Raw genomic sequence first — 20,328 nt, forward strand, 5'->3', positions numbered from 1 at the left:
CTCATTGGGGTGGATCAGTGTTGGTGGGCTAATAATGATAAATGGCTTCACCCCACTCTCTAGTCTCCAGGGAGGGAAGTTTGTGCCCTCACAGATGCATGATCAGCCACCCTTCCTGTGTCCACTGCTTCCATCAGCTCCCTGCCTTACCCCTGTCTGTGTCTGAGCTGTCCACCTATCAAACAGTGCCTCTCTCCAGAGTTTTATCTCAGGCACAGCTGTGTTTCAAAACCCCACACTTCAGAGACCTTTACAGTTCAGACCCTCAGTGATCTTCTGGGGGAGGATCTCACTGCCCTGTGGCCGGCTTGTCCCAGGAAATGGTCATGCCACCGTGCAGTGGCAGTACTCAGAGTTTATGGTAAATCACAACACACAGCTGACTCCAGGATTTGCTGGCCTCAACTGGCATCTTTCTTCCTATATCGGTGACAGCTTGGTGGTGCCCACCTTGTCTTTTACCCACAGAGAGGTTGTATCACCTCTACCAAATGTACTCCAAACAGAGGAACCATTTCTCCCTATGGGACCTAGGGGATCCTCAGGCCAGTTGCTTGCTCCTGGGGCCCGGACAACACCAGAGTCTGATCTCTGAAACTTCAGACTCTGTGCTCAGCTGTTTATAAAAAAAAAAAAAACTGGCAGTATTGAAACCCTCTCCTTCCCCCGCTCCGGTGGTTTTGGGAAACCATTTTCTTGTGCAGTCCCCTGTGTGTGTTTTCACTCTTTCTCTCTAGCTGCTTTCAGGGGGAGTGTTTTCTTATGCAAACCCGAGTGCTGCTCTCTCGCTGCAGCCACCTCTGTCTTTCCCCTCTCCATGAAAATAGCTCCCTCCGCTCTGCAGCACCGCAGCTTTTCTCTCCCCCAGTTCACCTGTCTGCACCAAGTACCTGCCTCTGCCTTCCTCTGTATCTCAAATTATGCAGATTGTTCTGTTAGTCCTCAGATCTACTTCCTAGGTGTTCAGAATGGTTTGAGGTTGGTCTAGGGAAGAGACAAGTTGGTCTAGGGAAGAGAACAAGTTGTTCAAGGGAAGAGACAAGTATAGGGTCCCCTTACTATTCCACCATCTTAACTCCTCAGATCTTGGGATTATTATTAATATAAAGGTAAAGATAACAAGGACTTTAGAAAGCTTAAAGTTTTAGAATACCTAACTTTTGAGAAATAAGCTCGATACTTTACATATACTTTAATATAGAGTAATGGAAATTTTTAGGAGGTGTTGGGAAGCCATGCTGATAGCTACCCACAGTTGGTATCAATAAAGTCTTTAGAGACAAATAGCATATGAATTCTATGTTGTGTTTTTTAATATAAAGATTAATTTTCAAATATATATTTATTTTATGCCTTTCAACCACCTGCGGTCACTTCACATGTTCTGAGGCCACTTCCACTTTTCCTTATTGGTTTGTTGCTAGGTAAGTGATAAAGCTGGTTGCCTTTTTTAACAGCCACATGAGGTCGTGTCTGTTTCCATGCCCACAGATCCTCTTGGGAGAGTATTTTCAGTAAAAGCCCGGAGGTGGTGACTCCTTTGCAGCTCCAATGTTGCCAGCGCCTGGTTGAGCTTTGTAAACAGTGCCTGCTAGTGGTTTACAAGTATGCAACTGACACAAGAGGATCACTGTCAGGCCCTGGTACTGATTGGAGTAACTCCAGGTACTTGCATACATTTCTACACCCTGTGAGTTTTATATAAAGTAATGCCACAATGCAGTTTGCAATTGAAAGTCTCTTTTCATTTATATAGCTAGAGAAAAAGCTAAAGACCAAAAATTCATACCCACTATTATCTACAAAAGACTTTTAATTTGCACAGTCTTTACCTTTGAAGGACCAAACAAGGACAACAGCCACAAACCTGAAGGTGACAGAAATAACCTACATGGAAATGAGATTATTTGGTTTATATACTTTTGCTTTCAAAAGCCAAGTAAAAGCATCCAAAAAATGGTAATAAACTTTTTGCTCCAATAAGGATATTTATCCATCAGCCTGATAAGTTGGGAAGATGCCTTTAGTTTAATTTTTGTTGTTCCGTATGCCTCCACTACTCCTTTCATCACCAAACAAATCTATGGGAGGTGAATTTTGTTAAGTTCCATTTAAAAACTGAATTTTAATAAATATTGTCCAGTTAAAATAGGTAGTTTTCCAAATCATAAAAAATAATATTGTTTTTAAGCTGCAAAAATACAGAGTAAAAAAGAAGTACATTTTAGCATTTTTCTGTACAATCATAGTTCCCATTAGAATTAAAGATGGATAGGGGCGCCTGGGTGGCTCAGTCGGTTAAACATCCGACTTCAGCTCAGGTCACGATCTCACAGTCCGTGAGTTCGAGCCCCACGTCAGGCTCTGGGCTGATGGCTCAGAGCCTGGAGCCTGCTTCCGATTCTGTGTCTCCCTCTCTCTCTGCCCCTCCCCCGTTCATGCTCTGTCTCTCTCTGTCCCAAAAATAAATAAACGTTAAAAAAAAATTTTTTTTTAAAAAGAATTAAAGATGGATATGCGACTTCATTTTTAGTATATATACATTGAAGTACTATTCAAGATAGAAGAGAATAAACCAGGGGTGCCTGGGTGGCTCAGTCGGTTAAGCGGCCAACTTCGGCTCAGGTCATGATCTCGCGGTCCGTGAGTTCGAGCCCCGCGTCGGGCTCTGTGCTGACAGCTCAGAGCCTGGAGCCTATTTCAGATTCTGTGTCTCCCTCTCTCTGACCCTCCCCTGTTCATGCTCTGTCTCTCCCTGTCTCAAAAATAAATAAAACGTTAAAAAGAAAGAAAGAAAGAAAGAAAGAAAGAAAGAAAGAAAAAGAAAAAAAGAAGAGAATAAACCATGACTTTGAAAAACTAAGTGATAGTCAAAAGATGATAGTATTCAACTAACAGTTGAATAGGCAATGAGGAAAATAGAACCACCATAGCTTGGATTTTCTTTTTGAAATACCTAGAAATTAATCTGTTTATTATAAAAATCACAGAGAGTATATTAAAGCTAACTTTCTATAAACTGACTTACAACAGCAGAATGGCTTGGAATATATTTAACAAAAAGTATTGAAATATGTATTTTTAATCTTTGTATTGGATTCTGACTGTTGCATTACCTTTAGAAGCTGCTTGATCAGAACAATGGTAAAGATAAAGCTAGCCATTAATATTTGAAATATATGAATATCAAAACAATATTCTACAGTTTAATGGTTTGAAGCAAATTATTGAACTACAACTTATATTACTTTCATTAGTATTTTCATATGGTTTGAAAGAATGATGGTCATCATTGAAATATTACAGTATATAAATGAAGAGGCTTCATTTTAAAGAGTGATACCCTGGAAGGATGATCAGAAAAATCTTAAGTTCCAGTCTAGGAAGCATGGTTTCAAAATCTTTAATGTCACACTTGCAATTACAGATTTTGTAACCCATTTTCTGTTGAGGGATCTTATAACTTTTGTAGACAGCCAAAAATAGGATGAGGTCATTCTGGAGGAAGAAGTTACACCTTGCAGTTGGTTCAGGCCTTTTTATTTTCTCCCCCTTTTGGTGGTCAGAAGAGATATTCTTGACTCTGGAACCTTGAGTTCTGGACTTCTGATAAATGCTCACTATAACCCAAGTATGGTGATTATAAGCATTTTGGGGGATGGATATTAGTACACACACCCTCTATTTCTGCCCAAGTTCAGAACCATTTGAGAGAGAAATGTAGGAATCAAACAGATGATCATCAGAATGTGGCTTTGTTACTGAGTAAAGCTACATTAAAGGACATGGTATAGATTTGAGCCAAGTGAGTTCTCTAAAATTGACTTTGAGAATTAAATGTACTGATCCGGTCATAAGCAGAGCTGGATCAACCCAAACCTTCCACACTAACCCATAAAGTCTAGTTCTGTTGGTGTTGGCTAAAGAACAAATAAGGATGCACCCTTTCTGCAGATAGACTAATCCAACAAGAGAAGGGGGCCAGGCCAAGCATACCTGGTTCCTTCTTTTAAACCTGAAAATCAGGGACCCCTGGGTGGCTCAGTCAATTAGGCGTCCAACTCTTGATTTCAGCTCAGGTCATGATCTCACAATTTGTGAGATTGAGCCCCACATCGAGCTTTGTGCTGACACTGCAGAGCCTGCTTGGGATTCTCTGTTTCTCCCTCTCTCAACCCCTCCCTCTCTCTCTCTCTCAAAATAAATAAACTTTAAACCTGAAAATCAGATAACTCACTTCTGGGAAAAGGCCAGAAATTTGGTGGAAATTCTTCTACTTGGAAACACAAGGAGGGAAGAGAAATGAACCTGTCTTCCTAATATCTAGCTATTAAAACCCAAGTCAGTGTCACATTAATTTAAAAACAGGTGACAACTAGCTGTATCTTCTTTCCCTTGTCAATTAAGAACCTATAGCATTTTACTTTATATGTAGAAGTCACTTAACTTACATTTATTAATGCATAGATAAATTTCATTTATTAAGTTACCTAGTAAAGTATAAATTAATATTTATAATTTAATATATACTTAATATAAATAATGTATGGGGTATACCTAAATACTTTATGAGGAGATATAAATTTAGTTCATTTATCTATAAAATTAAAAGAGAAGAAAATAGAGATAACATAATAGAGATAACATACACATATATATGTTATCTCTATTTTCTTCATATATATATCTATTTTATATATATATATATATAAATACACACACACATATATATGTATATATTTTCTATCTCTCTCTATCTCCAGGATACTAGAATTAAAATGTGTTTCTATATTTCATATACTGAGCTTTCATATAAACTCATTTCACAAGGTGTTTCATGGCTAAAAACATTTTTAGTTCAAAACATTTTGAGTTCAAACTTCTGCCTTCGGTAATGAGCACTAGGTTTTTGGACAAATCTTCCTTTTAATACGAACTAGAAAAGCTAGACAAAATACCGATACCTTGCTTGAAGACATTGGAGAGTTAATTGGGTACATAATGAGTGCTTGTTAGTATTGAGTAGTACTTTTTTTTTTTTAATGTTTATTTTTAAGAGAGAGAGAGAGTGAGGGAAGGGCAGAGAGGTGGGAGGACAGAGGATCTGAAGCAGGCTTTGAGCTGAGAGCAGAGAGCCTGATGCAGGGCTCGAACTCACAAACTGTGAGATCATGACCTGAGCCAAAGTCAGACACTTAACCAGTTGAGCCATCCAGGTGCCCCAGTACTGAGTAGTACTTTTGATAGACTCATGGCCTAAGGGAAAAAAGTAGCAGTTCAAGGTCTGCCAAAGATGGGGATATTGGTAAACACCCTAGATTCCTAGGAGTAACAGTCATCCAGATGTTTTGCAAAGCAGAAGTTAGCAGAATTACAAGGAAAAATAGATCTACAACCATAGATGCAGATCTATCTATATATATATAAATTAAAGATATAGAACATCTTAACAATATAACAGACTTAACTGTCATATATATGACTTAACTGTCATATACAGAAGTGAATCTAATAATCTCAGAATATAAAATACCAAGCACACCAGGAATTTTTACAAAAATCAATCATATAGTGGAATAAGAAAACATATTTCAACAAATTTCACAAGACTTAACTCATACAGAGTTTTTTTTCAGACCCCATGCTATTAAACTAGAAAATAATAGCAAAAATTATAATTGGAATATCCATACTTTGGAAAGATAAAAAAATTATACTTCTAAGTAACTGATGAATCAAAGAAGATCAAAGATCTTAATGGTCATAAGAAAATATTTTGAATGGATTTATAACAAAAATACTATAATAAAAATTGCAGTATATAAAAAATCATTATTATAAGCATATTTATAGACAATTTATATAAATTGTCATTAGGCAAGAGGAAGGCACAAATTTAATGATATCAGTAACCATTTTGAAAAATGACAAAATGACATTAAGATAAACCCAAAGAATACAGAGAAAGGAGAGAGCAGAAATTAACAATAATGAAACAAACAATAAAGATTAACTTGGCCAAAAATGTGTTTTTGAAAAGACTAGTAAAATTGATAAACAACTTGTGAGACTGATCAAGAATACAAGAGACAGAAATAGTTAACATCAAGAACAAAAATGGAGACATTACTACAGATCCTACAAACATTGAAAATTTTGTAAGAAAACAGAAACAATTTCATGCCAATAAATTTGGTAATTGAGATTAGGTTAACAAATTCCTGGAAAAAGACGTATGTATTACCAAAAGTGACACAACTTCTTGTTAGGAAGTCTTATATAGAAATTATTAAATAGTCTTGACTATTTAAGAAATTGAATCAGTAATTAAAAACCCTCTCAAAGGTCACTCTAGATTCATAGGTTTTCACTATCCAATTCTATTAAGCCCATCTAGAGAACAGACAAGGAGGGAACATTCTCCAACTTGTTTTATGAGGCCGCCATACATTTGATACTAAAACCTAACCAGGACATTATGGCAAAGGATAGTAACAGCTCAATCTTATTCCAATGTAGATGCAAAAGTCTTAAATGAAATATTAGCAAAATGAACCCAGAAACTTTAAATCGGATAATGTATCATGACCAACTTCTGTTTATTGCTTCAATTTAAGGGTGCAATAACAGTAAAAAGTGGTCAATGTAATTTTTATAGGATAAAAGATCATTTTAAAAGATACATATACATCACTTGATAGAATTCAGGGTACATGTTTTTTTTAAAAATGCAAACTAGAAACAAAAGGGAAATTCTTTAATTTAATGAAGAATAACTACAAAAAACCTACAACCAACATGCCTAATGATGAAATGTTGAAGGATTTCCTTATGAGATTAGGAACAAGACAAGATTGCCTGTTATTACCACTTCTATTTATTACTGTACTAGAGGTCCTAGCTGGTTCAATGAGGCAAGAAAAAGAAATAAAAGGCACTAAAGTAAAACTCAATGCTAGTGGATATGATTATGTTCATAGAAATTTAAATAAATCTACAGATAAATTATAAAGTAAATTTAATAGTTTTAATGAAATCAAGGTCAAGAAAATCAATTGTATTTTTTCTATATAAACAGCTCAAATATGAAATTTTAGATACGATATTATTTTCAGTAGCATCAAAGAATAGTTAATACTTAGGAATAAATGTAACAAAAATGTGTAAGACTTTTAGGGAGGAAAATGTAAACTCTGGAAAGATATACCTTGTTCATCATTGGAATCAATATCATCAAATGTCACATCTCACATAGATCTGAACATCTCTAAATTCAGTGTAATCATAGTATAAATTCCAACAAATTATTTTTTTGGGGGGGGCACAGTATTTGACCAAAGCTTATTCTAACATTTACATAGAAAAGCAAAGGGCCAAGAATAGTTAGGACACTCTTGGAATAGAAAAATAAAATGGTAGGGTTTATTAACTATAGTGTACTAAGACTTTTAATAAGTTAAAGTAATTTAATTTAATAGTGTAATATTGCCAAATAGATAAATAGACCGACAGAAGCATTCAGAAAGTCATAAGTAGACCCAGGCATATATAGAGACTTGATTTATGAGAAAGGGAGGTGCATTTGATTTATGACAGATGGGAAAAAAGAAATTTGTTTTAAAAAATAGTGTGGAGGCGGGGCGCCTGGGTGGCGCAGTCGGTTAAGCGTCCGACTTCAGCCAGGTCACGATCTCGCGGTCTGTGAGTTCGAGCCCCGCGTCAGGCTCTGGGCTGATGGCTCGGAGCCTGGAGCCTGTTTCCGATTCTGTGTCTCCCTCTCTCTCTGCCCCTCCCCCGTTCATGCTATGTCTCTCTCTGTCCCAAAAAAAAAAAAAAAAAAAAAAAAAAAAAAAAAAAAAAAAAATAGTGTGGAGGCAATTAGGTTTCTAAATAGTAATAAAAAAAGGAAACTTGAACTTACTGATACCATGTACAAAAATCATTTCCAGTGAATTGACTATACAGATGTGAAAGGCAAAACCAAAGATTACGCAGATAATATAGTAAAATATTTTCATGACTTTGAGGTATGCAAAGATTATAAAAAATAGGACCAAAAGTGCACATCATAAATGAAAAAATGAATTTTGCTACATTAAAATTAAGAATATGTGTTCATTAGAATATGTCCTAAGAGGGTTAAAAAACAAGCCACTGAATGGAAGAAGGTATTTGCAGCCTGCATAACCTGTGTAAGATTTTTAGAAAAATCTTACAAACTTCTAAGAAAAATCAGAACAGTCTATAAAAAAAATGGGGAAGATACTGGAAAGGAGGGCGGGTGCTATAGTATAGGGTTCTGGACTGTTAGGAATATTCAGTTATTTAACCTGGGTATCAGTTTTACAAGTAATCACTTTATAATATTCATTAAGCTAGACGTTTATGTTTTATACATTTTCAAATGTGTACTATACAATTGAGTTAAAGACATGGTACCATTATGGCCCTAGGCCAAGATAGCTTGAAACATCTATCTCAGAACAGGGGTAGTCTTGCCTAGTGAGGCTGATTTCATAACACATAAATAATATTTCACCCTTGTGCACTATTTCTTTGGCTCTATACTCTATTAAACAGGCATGGCAGAATCTATTGGACTCTTCAGAAGAGAAAACTGAAAACTGAGGCTCTTGGAGGTTAAATAGCTTATCTAAATCCACATTGCTAACAATGGCAGAAGTGGGACTAGAGCTTCCCCCACCCCGTACCCCAAATCAAAGTTAAAACAATGGGACAATCCACACTCATTAGGATGGCTGTTATCCCCAAAATGCAAAATAATAAGTGTTGGTGAGGATATTTAGAAGCTGGAACCCTCATGCATTGCTATCTCAGAATGTGAAGTGATGTGGCTGCTATGGAAAACAATTGGTAATTGACCAGAAAGTTAAATATAGAATTGCTGTATGACCCAGCAATTTCACTCCTCAGTATAAACCCAAAAGAATTGAAAACAAGTACACAAACAGATGCTTGTGCAGCAATATTTATAGCAACATTATTCACAATAGCCAAAAGGTGGAAACAACTTAGGTGTCCACCAACAGATGAATGGATAACACCATGTGATATATACATACAATGGAATATTATTCAAATAGTCTATATAAAAGAATAAAATTGTGACTCATGCTACAACATGGACAAACCTTGAAAGCATGCTAATTAAATAAGCCAGACACAAAAGGACAAGTATAGTATGATTTCACTTATATAAGGTATCTAGAAAATATCTAGACAAATTCATAGAGACAGTAGAATAGAGGTTACCAGGGAATGGGAGGAGGAGGAAATGGGGATTTCGTGTTTAAGGGCAAGGAGTTTCTGTTTGGGATGAAAACATTTGGAACTATATCGCAGTGATGGTTACACAACCATTGTGAATGTATTTAATGCACTGATTTGTACACTTAAAAATGATAAAACTAGTAAGTTCCATGTTATATATCTTTTACCACAATAGAAAAAAAAATTAAATACAGGAAAAATATTATGATGAGCTTCATTTACCTTTGTTCCCCAAACTGGGAAGCTGCGTTTATTTTGGGGTCTCAGGGGCCCTGATCTTACTCTAGGACAATCTTGGAAGGTGGGTGTAGTTTAAGTTTTCAAGGCTAATTCCCTACCAGTCTTGTAATGCTCACATTCCAGAGATCCTCCGTGGTCAGCAATAAGTTGGCATTGACAGGCCACCCAATTCTACGTCAAGTAGAAATTAGACAAATGCATGTTTTATGTCTATGTGATGGATACGTGAGGTTGTGCACACCTAGCCTCAGAGATGAGAAGTGAGGGTATAAGTGTGAGGTATTTTTCCTTGGTATCTACAAATTAGCTATTTTTGTACATCAAGAGTAAGCTAGAGTAAAGGTAGAACTAAACTTTTCACATTTTTTTGGTGCTTTAACACAAAATCTTTAGATAGATATATATAGGCTATAAATGTACTTCCCAGAGATCTTCTTCTTGCTAAAAATGATCAAATTGTATTATTTAATATCATTGCAAAGAACATTTCAAAAATAATCTTTGATGTTCAGCTAGTGTGGAATCTCCCAAGAGATATTAATGGAGATTTTAAGGCATATAATCCATGGTGTTTCCCTGTTATGCTTTAAAATATCCCACAGCACTTGCTTTAGGGAAACAAAGTGTTTCTTTCAATGTAATTTCATATGTTTTTTTTAGTTCATACTGAACTTTTTTCCTCAGAAAAAGTTTCATTTTAGCTTTTTCTGCCTCTATTAAAAAGTTTAGGTTTGTGGATGTATAATTTTTTTCTACTTTCTAGGTTATTTTACACTTCATAGTTTTGAAAAACTGAGTATAATCATTGTATCCATTGGTTTTAAAATTGAGATTCACACAGAGAAATGGCCATATAATACAGTAGCTAGGAGCACTGATTCTGGAGTTGGTGCACATGGATTTGAATCTGAGCTCTGCCATTTACTGGCTGTGCAACTGCGTGCAAGACATTTGACCCCCATATGCTTTAGTGTATTCATGTGTAAAATGAAGCATACAATAATATCTACTGTATAGAATTGTTCTGAGAAGTAAATGAGTTAATATTTGCAAAGCAATTGGAATAGTGGTGAGCACACAGAAAACACTAAATGTTACATAGGTTAAATAAAATAGTATAGCTACCCCTGGACTTCGTGTTCTTATTTTATTTTATTTTTTTCATCTGCAGAATGGAGATCTTTAACTCAAACAGATATGTGGATGTTATTGTAATGTCAGTAGTAACTATTGCTCAGAAATTCTTCAAAAGGAAGTTGGTAGAAGTTATTGTTTACTCTGAAAATTATCAATATAATCAGGATGCATTTTCAGTAGAAGAATAACTCTCAACCAATATAAAGTAGTGGGTTTTGGTCAAACACCTTATTTTCTTTTGCACCTCTGCCTTAGATAGGAAAGGAGTCTTTTCATGACAGAAGACATCAGATTAATCATCATGATTCCACTAACTCTTGACATAATAATTAATCCATATAAATTACCCAAGTGATATTAAGAAAATAATTTATATAATCTGTGATGTGAGAAATCAATTGTTTCATTATTCATCACCCATTGTGCAATTTTGATTTAATTTGGTTTGTTGTATTATTTTACTGCTCTATTAACTTAATGATTTGAGCAATTATTTATAGTTTGTGGTACTAGGTAATAGATTTAGAGGATATTATTAGATAATTCATGATAAAGTGATGTTTATGAATATTATAGAGAATTCTTCCATTTTAATTTGAATGCTGTATGCAACTTGATCATAATGAATTCATATTCTTCTATAAAATTCATATAATACAACTATAAGTGTAATTTTCTGTTGACATAGAGGTATAGTAATTATCAACATTATTTAATGTAGAATAGGTAGCTAATTGTACTCTTGGCTGTCAGTTTCTTTGTGTATCTCTGGAAGTGTGATACCGTTGCTGTTCTAAAGTCAAGTGAAAAAAATAAATGAGTTGATGCTCTACCATTGTTTATTTTTTCAAAAATTTCAAACCTCCTTCTATTGCTGACTATAGTTTTGGAAATTCCTCATAGATGTCTTTGTCCTGACTTTATACCATGTCCTTCTCATCATTACCAAGACTTATACTTTTAGTAGCTATGTTTATGTGCATTTGCTCATGTGGATTTCCTTGTGGATTTCCATTTTTCCCTAGATATATAGATTGGAGTGGCCTAATGCTAATCAAAGTTTTTCCAGAGAGAAACAAATTATACAGGTGCACATTCTTGTTTACAATTCCTTATTCTCAAATCTCTGAAAACTAAAAAGGAAGAGTAACCTTTTTATTGGCAAATCTGACCTGACCTGAATTGACATGAAGTTATTTATTGTTTTCATCCTGTTTATTGTAAGTATGCATACATTTAAATACAGAAATATTAATGATTGATTTCAGGATGCTGCCCCAAGCCCCCATGGAGATATTATATCATATATAGTATATACACTATATTGTTCTAAAATCTGGATAATTCACGTATTTTCAAATACGTTTGGCTGCAAGGATTGCATGTAACCTGTAATCATGATTGTTTTTGGTGTTCTGTTACTGTAAGAACTATGTGGTCTAGGAATATAAATTTTATAGTTATGAATTTTAATCTTTAATTTTTCTCTTAGATTACCTTAGTCCTAATATATTGATGAAATGTTTTTAAATTATAACTAGTGGTTCCGACATCCTTGAAACAAACAATTATTAGTAATGTGGCTAGCCAAATTCTCATATCACATACTTTTAAGAAATATTTGACTGGTCTCACACATTATTTATAGAGATTAACAATGAATTCCAAATTAATATGAGCCATGCAAATAGTTTCCTAGCATGTGAGTATAATGGCCCTCTATGGGATGTCTTAGGACACTGAGATCGTCATATATTGCATCTATAGGCAGCTCTTTAGGTAAGGCTTTTTGAGCACCTTCCCACCTCCCCACCTCAGTCTGGGAGAGGGCATTTTTTATGTTGAATGCATTGTTGTTATAGTATTGTTTTTCATGTAGGATATATAAAGTATTAACCAAGAACACTTTAGTGAGACATGTTCATATTAACTTGTTTGTGAAAGTATAACTTTTTACCTGTCATTTATAGGTATTTATTACCAGGAAGTACACAATTCTTCATGAGAACACCAACCTACACCTTGAAATACAGTTCACCTGGAATGACTCGCTCCAATGTTTTGTTTACGTCCCGATATGGCCATTTGTGAAACAGAAAGGAAGATCACCATGGATTATGCATAATAGCAATTCATTTTTTCCCTCCAATTTAAACATGCAAAGAAAGTGACCATTAAGTGCTGTTTTATGTATATATGACATATATGTGTGAAAATATATACACATGTGCTCTCAAATAATACATATATATTTATTATAATATATGAAAGAAGAATTAGCAGAAAACTGGATATAAGACTTAACCTTTCTGGAAATGTAATAAACCATGCTAAAATTGTTTACACAAATATGTGAATGTCTAGAATTTGCTAGGTTTATAATTAATACGTTCCTACTAGAAATGTTATTTTTGCTGCAGAATATATAAAACAGAATTGATCTTGAAGATCCCATTTCAGTGTTAAATTATTTTCTAGACAACACATCTTTTGACTTGAAAAAGCATTAATAGTATAATACCTTATTAATTCTCTTATATATAGTAGCCATTTAAAATGAAAAAGCTAGAAGCCTGGTGTTGCTTGATGATAGGATTAAATATAAAACGGGTTTATCATTACTACAGCACACTGCAAACTACTATAAAAATCCCAGCCTGAAATTCCCAACATTTTTATTTCTCCATATGAAAATTTAGCTACTTGTGATGATGTACATTTTCAGTAAGGATCTAGTAAGATCATATAATGATCTAAAATAGAAGACAATCCAGTGGGTTAAAGTAAACAAAACATAAACTAGCTTTCATTTTTTATGTTTCATTGGGAGTCACATAAAGGAACAGAAAATGACAGTAATAACAAAATCTTTCCATCTGATTTTTGTATCTCATATCACTCACTTTTATTTGGAAAGTATATCTCCAATGGGTACATATGGTTAAATACAATTTCTTCTGTTCTTCAGAAGTAGAAGAGTTGACATTTCAAACTCATTTTGGAGTTATAGGGTAATGTGTCACACAAGTCTCTCAATGTTGAGACCAACTAACATTGCAAAGTCTAATAAAGAGTTTCACAGTGTACCATAGAAAATAATCTAAATTATTGCAAATGGAAGATTTGGATTACTAAATATTATTAGTCATGGATGTACCCTTGAGAATTTTCAAAAATCAAAATAGAGTGTGAAGTTTTCTTCATGTGTAAAGTTATTCTGCATGAATTTCTTAGCAGTTTACTTCCTTTTCTTGCTTACAGTTTTAAAAACGATGGGTGAGCATTCAGTTTTCCATAAAAATATCAACACAGCAGTATCATTGACATGGAAGTCCTTAGAAATTGTGATATTCATCTTTTAGAAGTTTGTTTAAACTTCTCCCAACAGTCTTATTTTCTCACAGATGCTAATTATTGGCAAAATGTAGGAAAGTTTTACCTTTTACTATCCTAGAAACTGTTTTCAGTAAATCAAGAAATGGCCCCAAAGCAGGAGAACTTAAGAGAGGCAAACTGTCCTGTTTTAATTTACAAATTGGAGAATTAGCAACCTGAAGTTGTAAGTTAGATACATTTTGCTTTTAGAGCCATATTCTGAGGCTGTGATAGGCTAAAATAGGTTTTTCCTTAAATTATCGCTACTTGATTCTTTATGACTACCTAACATCCATATTCCAATAGATACTTTTCCTTGCTAGATGCATCCCAAAGAAGAATTTGTTATTATCTTTGTGGAAAAAGAGGATGAGGATGTCAGGATAAAGGAAGTTATATTTTAACTCTGAGTATTTGTGACTCCGCTTTGTGAATTACTAAATTCATTGCAGATTTCTTAGAATTAATAATGTAAAAATTGGGATATTACAAAATCATTTTAAGAGTGATCAGCAAGTGGGTCTTTTCATGAAGTATTTTTTTAAATCATCTTTCTTTTAAATTCATGATTTCTCCATGAATGAGACATAATTTCAAGTGTCTGGTATATGATATCAACCCAGTTTGTTGGTCACTCACTTGCATTAATTTAAATCAAAATGGTTATTTCTTATGCTAGAGTGGGTGCTTTGGAACTTCTGTCCTTAGTGAAAGAAGACTAAAATTTTTATTTAAAACAAAAAAGAAGAATGTTTAACATGGGGATGAACCCTCTCCCCCTAGAAAACACACACACACACACACACACACACACACACACACACACACACAATTTAAAAACCAAAAATAAGTTAAAATGTGTGAAACTACTCAATGAACAAATTTCACTTCTCTAGCTACTTAGAGCTGGCTTTTTTTGAACACCAGAATTTTATTGCTCACATTTGCATATTTATACTGATCTAGTTTGATGTGATAAAGTTGTGAATAAAAGCCATGTGCTCATTATTTATATATGCTACCTGGTATGCTGTGGACTTTGGTTGCTATAGTGCTTATTCCCTAATGAGAAACTAAGAAGAGAAGATACACTAGTAAACCATGAAAGTCTCTAGAGGCCACGGAAATGTTTTAGAGGTATAAAATATTCCTTAGTTTTTATTATAAATTTTTTATTCATAGGGTTAAAACATATTAATATAAGTGATAGTACGGGTCTGATTCTCTCTCTCTCTTTTCCAGGAGAGAAAATAACTTTATTTGAAAAACTCCAGAAGTTATTCAATATTCACAGGAGTTTTTAATAGGGAATTTGGGTTACTTAAGTTGAAAGTGTATTTTCATTCTGTTAGAGAAAACATATCTCTACTCATTCTGTTAATCTAAGATCAGAATGCTTTCCAGAACCGTATATGATTGCAATGATTTCCAGAATTATATAAAAAGCAATCTTTATTTTAAATCATCATCTATGAATATGGTATGAGATTACAGATTTGTTTTCACTTTAATTATCAAGCATTGTAATTAATTAGCATTTGCTTTATGTAATCCAACTATTGTGATTCATATTTTTATTTATTTTTATTAGCAACAAATTTTATTTTACTAGCATTTCATTTACCTTGTGTGTATGAAAATGAAGCTATAACAGGATCAAATATGGAAATAACCTCTGCCAGATGCAAAGACTTATACATATTTTTTCCATATGTCTAAATTAGGTCTAACTACACAAAAATTGCCTACTAATTTCTCCTCCCTAAAACTAAAATGAGCCAAACTCAGACAAAAACAAACAAAAAAACACTCAATTTTCTTTTCATGTAGTATTTACAAACAACTAGATGATAGTGGCTTTTAGACATCAAGGATTTCATTCTAATTCTCTTTTTAATTTGGAAAGCATATGATTATAGAATTTCAAGTTGGAAGTTATCTAACTTGAAATTTTACATTGTAATATAAATTAATCCAAGTGCTTTTGTCTTTAGCATGTCAAAACCATTATGTAAAATTCTTTTTAAATCTAAACATACACATTATTTGACCTTTTCAGTGTAACAAAAATTGATAGTTGCATAAACTCTATTATTTCTAGGTTTCTGTAAAGCACTGATTCATTTTTAAAAGGGTATTCTTTAAAAATAATAGCAAATACCTCGAGTAGAGTGACAGAAAATACCTTCCTTTTCTTTTCTGTAATGCTAATTTACATTTCAAATCTTAGCTTACCTAGTTTTAAGGGCTAAGCAATAAAAAGTGTAACTTCAAATAGTTGTGTTGCTGTGACTTAATTTTTGAAAATTGGCTTTGCTCTTTAAATTGAGAAATTTATGTTTTCAAGTTCTGAATTAGTTATCTAAATATTTTGGGTTAATAGTACTTACAAATAAATTAAAAATTAGAAATATATTCATGATGAAAATTTTATTTCTTACACTGCTTTTTATTTCTTCCTTTTTTCTTTGCTTCTCCTCATCTTCTTCACTTTAAGCTCCTTTTGAAGTTTTGACCTTTGCATGGAGAAGGTCAAGAAAAGATATCTGCTGCCTCTTAAATATTGATTTTCCTTGTATTTTATGGTGGTGTATTTTTGCCTCGGCAACAGTAAAACTTAGATAAAATGTGTTTAGATCAAGTTCTATTCATCTGCTATTTTTAAGAACCATGTTTCTATGCCTAGAAAGCATTGATTGTCTAGACCATTTGAACCAAGATGTATGGATACAAAGAATAACCTTGCAACCAAAAAGTAGTATATTAAAACTTATTGCACTCTTTGAGATTGTTGCCCTTTTTTGGTGATTTTTCGCCATGTCATAAATGGGTGTATGGTATATTGAAGGAAAATGATTCGGGTAACACATTTTGTATTAACTGGGCTGTATTATCTAAGAAGGGCTACATAAAACTTTTATTTTATCCATCCCTACTAACTTGAAAACTGTTGGTAAAATCATTATTCAACAGACTAATATTTTTTAAATAAGTAAGAAGGCTTACTTTACAAAAGTAATCAGATAATGCTCTTATTTCTCTTTCAAAGGCTAACAATGGCAGTTCTTGGTCCTGAACTGGTTGGTTCATCCAGTTAATACTGTACACGCTACAATATCGAATATTAATAGATTTGCTGAAGATTCTGGGTTTCAAGAATAGCTTGAAAGCAATACATTTTGCTACCATGAATCATGACTCAAGTTATCCCCCATGTGCTTTACTACCTGTGTATGAATGCAAATGTTGTTACAGAAAATATGCTTGAAATGTCAACACAATGTGCAATTACTATTGCATTGTCATGCTTTAGCATGTGATATCTGTATGGTGAAGTTATTTCAATTACTATAATAAAAAATGTTTAACATAAGAAAGCTACAACATGTCATCAAATGGTTATTTCTGTTTTACACATACACAACGTGTTTTTAGTAGTGGAGGAGACTGGTCAATTAAGCTTTCAGGTGATGAAATATATTTTCACAGTAATTTTCTTCTGCTGTGTAGACAGCAATAGCACTATGGGGATAACTTTACCTTCTATTAAAGTCAGGTCGAGTAAACAAAATTGGTGTCAGTTCTTTTCCTAGTTAGCTGAAAGGCAAACCTTTCTAAAATTTAGAAATGATATTTTCATATGTCTCTAGTATCATTCCTTATAACAAAGTATTACTAATCTGAATAGAATTATATTAGCATCTTAGTTATGAAGTTTATTTTTCTTAAGACTTTATCATTTTGTCATCGTTAAAACATCATACTAAGCCTCAGTAAGAAGCATATCCTAGTCTCATCGCCATTCATACCATTGTTCTTTAAGGTGATTATACAGAAAGAAGTTTAGAATATTTTTCCTTTAAAGAAAGGAAGCACTTCGGTTAAAAATCCTGTCACATGATAGGAACTTGAATGCATGAATGCCTTCGTTTTTGGAATTGACGATAACATGGTATAAATATTGACTTAAAAATGGTTTTAAAAATTATAAATTATTTTTATAATGTTAAAGTATTCCATGAATGCCTTAAAAGTTAATTTTTTGACTTTTTTTTTCAGTGACAGGTAAAGATGAGGCTAGTGTGGGTAGTTTGGTATCTCCTTATTTTATCAAATAATTTGTAAGATATATGTATAAATTCAATTAAATGACTAGACATCTTTTTAAATTATAAAATAAATCCTGAAATAATTTCAAGTGTAGAAAACTTCATACAGTGCCGTAAAACTAAAATAACAGCTATTTTGCAGAGAGGAAGATAATAGATCTTTAAATTAATTTGGAGAGAGTTATCCCTTCATGATTATTCATGTATGTATAGAATATGGTGACAACAATGCCTATCACCATGATCCTGTAGGTTTGTAAAACATTGGGTGTAAAATTTGGGTTGTGTTTCTCTGCTTTCAGGACCTGAGTCCTTAGTATCTTAAGATATGTTGAGAGTTTTCAGCAAGAGATGAGAACGTACATCAGTTTCTAAACTAATTTTACTATGGTACCTTTCATTGAAATTCATTTCCCAGCACTAATCTTCTGTTGATCAAACTTTGGAAAACAAAAAACTAAACCATTCATTTATTAATAAAGTAATCAAGGTATTTACTTAATCATTTATCAAATATGCACTGGTGGTATAATTATGAACACTGATAAATCTAGTGCAGGAATTTACTTGAACTTGTCAGTTGAGAAAGTTTTGGTCATTTCCGGAGGAATCTTTGAAGCAGGGTTTCAACAGGGATGGCTTGATCCAAGAATGATGGTCACAGGTAAATTACCTTAATGGTAAACCTGAGCTGTATTAGACATTTGCAACACAATTGTGATATGCAAAGTGATATAAAATGCTTAAGAATGTAGTCAGAATGAGGTCCGAGCTTTTAGAAAAAGATATTAATGATTTCTTGGGTCTAACATGATAAAAGTTTGTCTCTAATGAGATTCTCTTGTCACCCATCAGCAGATAAGAGCTTTGTACGTAACACACAGTCTATCTAGAAGCACTTGCCATTTGAAAGCATCTTCTTATGCAAACAAAAAAGGCCTCTTGGTTTACACCAAATTTCCCTCAAAGCTGGAATTGATTAAAAGTGTGTTGGATTATTTGTGAGAGGCAAGATTTATTGAACCAAATTTTCCCCATATCTAGGTTTTCTTTAAGCAGTATGTTAGACACTTTGGAAGCCTTAAGAATTTTCATCACATTCAGTTCTGTTTGGTCCTATGTGAAATATTGCCAAATTAATCTCCCTCCTAAAAATGTAGTAAATCTATGACTATTCCGTGTGTCTACAGAGTTGTATATTGAGTGGTACTAAGATTGATCTAAACTGAACTGTCTTACGTAGTTATCAAAAATGTTGAAATTTTGACCTAGAAAGTAGTGTCTTGACTGTTGTAAGGAAATGATGCCATTTTCATATCTTTACAGCAAGAGGGTCTTCAGTATTTGATATAGTAATAAAAACATACAGTAAGAAAAAGCAAATTCCAAATCTTGTCCTAAGAACAGGTGCAAGTAGACATAAACCTTTTAAGTACTAAATTGACACTGTTATGACAAAAACTTGCAAGGATGATTCAAAGCGATATAAATTTAGCCAAGCTCTGTTATATTATAGATAGACTGTTGCTAGCATTAGAATAAATAACTTTAAAAAGGTCAAGGAACATAATAAAATTCATTTTCAAGCCTGCAGTATTCTGTTAGGAGTAAAAATATATCTACATGTGTGTAATATATTTGATTTAGGGGAAAAATGTATAGCACAGCATATGTGAAAAATCTAGAATATATAAACCTTAATACAATCTAAGAAAATACCATTTCAGCATATAACTTCATTTTCATTAAAATGATGAAAATGTGAAGTCAGAAAATCATTTAGTCCTTAGGCTAAAAATAGGTAGATCATCAAAACCTAATATCATTTTAGCTCAAATTGGTATTTATTCAGTAAATGTTCTACATTTTTTTGATTCTTCCCAAACTGAAGCAATAGACTTGTCATAAAACATTTAGTACAAATAAAGGATAAGTAGATTCCTCAGAAATTAGCTTGATTTTATATTTTAGCCTCAGGTTTCTCAGCCAAAGATTACTTATAATTTGCTTTGGAATTTGTTTTTTCTGACCATGTCTACGTTTCTCCATTTCATCTCATTCAGTTCCACGTTTCCCATGTGATGCATTACCATGGTGCCCTCACTTGAAGAATGGTAATCATTGCCTACTTTGGTTGTTTTAACTAAAACATTGAATTCTTATCATACATGTATGG

General features: G+C 33.3%; 1 protein-coding gene across 5 annotated transcripts in view; it reads left to right on the top strand.

Moving 5' to 3' along the window:
- TTLL7 (tubulin tyrosine ligase like 7) overlaps nucleotides 1-14,868 on the top strand; it is a 139,348-nt gene extending 124,480 nt beyond the window's left edge. For 4 of the 5 annotated variants that reach the window (XM_060624325.3, XM_060624330.3, XM_060624326.3 and 1 more), the window contains exons 20-21: nucleotides 1,492-1,665; nucleotides 12,639-14,868. In XM_060624325.3, the coding sequence (XP_060480308.1) occupies nucleotides 1,492-1,665; nucleotides 12,639-12,759 (295 nt within the window). In that variant the 3' untranslated portion in view covers nucleotides 12,760-14,868. Of the gene's footprint in view, nucleotides 1-1,491; nucleotides 1,666-1,756; nucleotides 2,322-12,638 lie in introns of those variants that run through there. The other variant, XM_060624331.3, reaches the window with a different exon arrangement.
- Nucleotides 14,869-20,328: the final 5,460 nt, after the last annotated feature.

This window comes from Panthera onca, chromosome C1 (genome assembly GCF_046562875.1).
Source record: "Panthera onca isolate mPanOnc1 chromosome C1, mPanOnc1 haplotype 2, whole genome shotgun sequence".
Classification (NCBI taxonomy): Eukaryota; Metazoa; Chordata; class Mammalia; order Carnivora; family Felidae; genus Panthera; species Panthera onca.